This window comes from Nicotiana attenuata, unplaced genomic scaffold (genome assembly GCF_001879085.1).
Source record: "Nicotiana attenuata strain UT unplaced genomic scaffold, NIATTr2, whole genome shotgun sequence".
NCBI classification, from domain to species: domain Eukaryota; kingdom Viridiplantae; phylum Streptophyta; class Magnoliopsida; order Solanales; family Solanaceae; genus Nicotiana; species Nicotiana attenuata.
In genome coordinates, this window is record NW_017686164.1 from 2013 (window position 1) to 6426 (window position 4414).

General features: G+C 38.2%; 1 protein-coding gene across 1 annotated transcript; it reads left to right on the forward strand.

Moving 5' to 3' along the window:
- The first annotated feature begins 2654 nt into the window (after window positions 1-2654).
- LOC109222193 (protein-tyrosine-phosphatase PTP1-like) lies at window positions 2655-4280 on the forward strand. Its single transcript, XM_019386574.1, has 2 exons — window positions 2655-3748; window positions 3917-4280. Exon 1 carries the CDS (start codon window positions 2694-2696, stop codon window positions 3744-3746), a length of 1053 nt encoding a protein of 350 aa, XP_019242119.1. The 5' UTR covers window positions 2655-2693; the 3' UTR covers window positions 3747-3748; window positions 3917-4280.
- The last annotated feature ends 134 nt before the right edge of the window (window positions 4281-4414 follow it).

Here is a 4414-nt window from a genome sequence, read left to right on the forward strand (position 1 = left end):
CAATCCGGTGAACCCACCTAATTCTTCCAATGTAGGCGTCATTTCACAATCTTTGAACCTGAAGACATTGTTCACGGGGTCTCAAAAACCCACTAGAGCCTCGATTAAATCTCTGTTAGGCTTAATTTCCATGATGTTTGTGAGGAACTTGAGGTGATTAAATACTTGATTCCGTTCCCATGTAGCAAAACTAGCCCACGAATTACAGAGACTACTCGGGGTCTTATCTCTGATCAAGAACATAGGAGTTGTCTCGTCCGTTACTCTTTTCTGACTGCTTCTTTGTGGTGAACCTAAGAATAAGATAAAAAGGGTCAGGACTTACCTAAACTATATGCAAATTCTGATTGTTCTTTTTTTTCTTAAAAAAAATAATTTAGGACTCGATCTATTTTTCATTATTTATTTTTTTTTCTTAAATTAGCAGACAAAAAAAGTAGGAAAAGGGCCATTATTACGAAAATGACCCTTTGATACTTCCATAGAAGGCCTAAAGGATGTCTCGGCAAAAACGGCCAAGCATAGGGATAAAATAATAAAATAAAAGAAATAGACAAAATAAAGTAAATGGCTATTTTAATGAAAAACGGCCCTTCGATACTCCCGAGAGAGATCCAAAGGCTGTCTCAGAAAACATAGCCAGACAAAACTAGGTAAGATGACTATTTTTTTGCGAAAACAACCTTTCGGCACTTCCGTAGAAGGTTTTTAGCTATCTCGACAAAAATATGTCCGGACATAAGGGCAAAATGATAAAAAGCGAACAAAGATGGACAAAATAGCTATTCTACAAAAACTTCCCTTCAACACTTCTGAGGAAGATTTTAAGGCTGTCTTGGCAAAACGGCTGGAATAGAGGGCAAAATAGTAAAAGGTGACCAAAAGTAAAAAATAAAAAAAATTGGAAATATGCACATGCAGAATTTTATACTCCTTTTTTTTTTAAATGTGGGCTGAACGAGTTGGAGGTTGCCTACGTATCTCACATCCGGTGAGAATCAAACCCGCGTAGTTCGGTGAAACTGGGTACTTTTCTCTTTTGATTTTTATGAAAATTAATCTTTGCACCTCACGCCATACTACTACAAAATCTTTTTTTAAAAAAAAAGATTATTTGTCCTAAATTAAGAGAATGATTCCTTTTTTTTTTTGTTTTTTTTAATAATTCCGCTACACTAATTTTCTAAAGCCGGTCGAAAATGCAAGTAAGCCTTCCAAATGATGTATCAAGTAGCACATAAATGAACATGATGGTCTCAAAGAGGAAACCTGTCTTATACGGACCCGACCCCTGTGCCGAGTTTCGCTAAGTCAAATGCACGTGATGCACATAAAGCAAACTTACTAGGGATATCCGGCACGAGGTTTGTTCTTCTAGGTTTAAATCCTGGTGGAGAAGGTATCTAGACTAGCTTACTCGAGTGGACAACTCGAGCCGAGGAGGGTCAGTGTACCGGTAGCATTGCTTTCCGGCTTAACTGGTGGTGCTCCCCGCCTAAAACATGTGTGACTAAAATCCTTCACAGGGTGACAAGCACCTTGGCTATCTCAAAGAAAGCGGGCTATGTCAAGCAAATGCCCAATTTTAATTTCAAGAAGACTCAGAGGGGGTGCGTGAGAAAACAGTTTATATGTACAGTTCAACAATATCAAAACGGTGAAAGCGAACAGGTAGCACATTAGGCACAAATAAATCACAATATTTATAAAATTAATAAAGCCAAATAAAAAGTCAACATGTATAAGCTCGAATTATGGTTGATCCCCAACGGAGTCGCCAGAGCTGTCACACCCCTTTTCTACGCACCAAGATAAAGGTAATGTACATTATGGATTGTTGTGGGTTAAAGAATTTTTCCAATTAAAGTGACAATTTTAAAATAGGGATTATTTTATTGTTCAGGGTCGCCACTTGGAATTGATTTTGGGGTGTTCCAAGTCACCGTTTATTTGAATCCCTAGTCAAAGGAAGGTTCGACTTTATTTTTATCGGTCCGCGTAAACAAAGTTCGAGAAAGGAATTATGTTGACCGAGGATAAGGTGCAAGGCATTCCCCGAGTCCCGTGGTTCTAGCACGGTCGCTTTATTGACTTAAAACTTGGCTTGAATTGATTTTGGAAATATTGTGATTTATATGATTTTCATGTTTTACCTGTCCGCTTTTATTTCTTGATTATTAGAAAAATTAAAGAATATAATAAGATTTCATGATCACACTACACAAGTAAATGCGTGATCGGGACGAAATTTATTGACTTTCGTCATCACCGCGCTACGCAAGCGAATCCGCAATTATAGGGATTAATTAAATTAAAAATTAACTAACTATTGGATATGAGATGAGATTATTGAATTAATTTAATAAAAATAATATCACGCTACACGAACGAGTCCGTGAAGCTAAAGCGCGCCTACTAATTGCCTAGCGTAATTATTAAGGAGACTAAGTTGTAAAGTTATTTTAATAAAAGAAACATCTTATTTTTATTGAGATTATTTGACTAAAATAAAAATATGATAAGTTGGGCTAACTTGTTATTTTAAAGAGTGGACAAACATTGATTTAAAAGGGAATGGGTCACTTATTAAAAAAAGGGAAATTTTCATAAACCACTATCTTTTAGTAGTAATTAGTCATATATAGATACCACTTAGCGCGGTATCAGTTCAGAGTCGGATCCGGAGATCGGTGATGGCTAACGCCGGTAATCCCTTATCCTCCGCCACCACTTCCACGGAGCCGCCAGTTACTGCCACGGGCACCGTCACAAAACCTTTGAATTTCTCTGCTGATTCGGTTCCGAAGAGAATCGTACTGTCGCCTGATCAGCGTAGTTACTGTTTGGAAGCACTCAGAGCCTTTAAGGAGAAAAGGTGTCACTCTCCTGGCAAAATTGACTCAGAATTCTCTGCTTTGCAGAAAAATAGGTTGAAAGCTTCAGAGATGAAAAGTAGATGCTCTGTGGCTTTGGACAGCACAAACATCAGCAAAAATCGTTATACTGATGTTCTGCCATTTGACAATAGTAGGGTCGTTTTGGACCCATGTAAAGACTATAGACCTTCAGCGAGGGGATATATCAATGCAAGCTTTGTATCGATATCAGAAAGGGTGTCCCGGTTTATTGCAACACAAGGTCCACTACCACATACCTTTGAAAACTTCTGGGAAATGATTATTCAGAATCGCTGTCCTGTGATTGTGATGCTTACACGATTGGTTGACAATTACAAGATGGTGAAGTGTGGGGATTACTTTCAGGCAGAGGATGGGCCTAGAACATTTGGGAATGTATGTGTTGTGACGAAATGTATAAAGACGAGTCATACCTCCTTAATATTACGAAATCTGGAGGTGAACTATATTGAGTCAGAAGAACCACCTTTGCATGTTTTACACATTCAGTATCCTGAATGGCCTGATCATGGAGTTCCAGAGGACACACTTGCTGTTCGTGAAATTCTGAATCGAACACACGATGTGCCTCTTAGTCTTGGACCAATTGTAGTACACTGCAGTGCAGGTATTGGTAGGACAGGAACATATTGCACAATCCATAATACCATCCAGAGAATACTGGGTGGAGATATGTCTGCTCTGGATATTGTTAATACTATTGCCATCTTTAGGTCTCAGCGAATTGGGATGGTTCAGACCATGGATCAATACCTTTTCTACTATGATGCCATTATTGATGAGCTGGAACTCCTCATCTCAGATGACAATGGAGAGAAGACTCCATAATGGTAATTTTTCACTTTGTTGGAAGTTCAATTGCTTGCTGCTGCGAGTACACACACTGGTTTTCTTTTTATTGCAGAAATTTAAACCTAATTCATTTTCTATATCTTTCTGGTCATGCCCCCAACTGAAAACAAAAGAACCCCTGAATCTGTTGTTTTAACTTTTTACAGTAGTGAGTTAACAAGAGCTACGATTCTTGCTCACAATGAGATATGAAACAGTAGTTTATGCTGTGCAAATTAGTTGAGTCTACTTGAGCTGCTTCGTCCCGCTCTCTTTGTGTTGGATCCCAAGCTGTTCGGGTGATACCAGTTGATCTTTCTATTGAGACGAACTCTTTCGGATGACCGATGTCAGATGTTTCCCTTGGCTGAATGAATCTCATGAACTTAACATAATGTTTGCAGTTCCAGAAATTACATTTCTGGTTTGCAGTGTAACATAGTCATTCAAGAATAGCCAAAGCCCAAAGTGGTGACTCTTATGTTCTAACCTTATACAGATTCAAGCTGCTACTTAATGGTTAAAAAAAAAGATGTATTTGATGTATTTAAGCTATTGTATTCATGAATACAGTAGCAAAAATAGGCATGAATCAGGGAAGTCCAGCTAATCAGTTGTTGTATTCGAGTGTATTCGACTGTATTTATGGAGTGAAACATGGGATT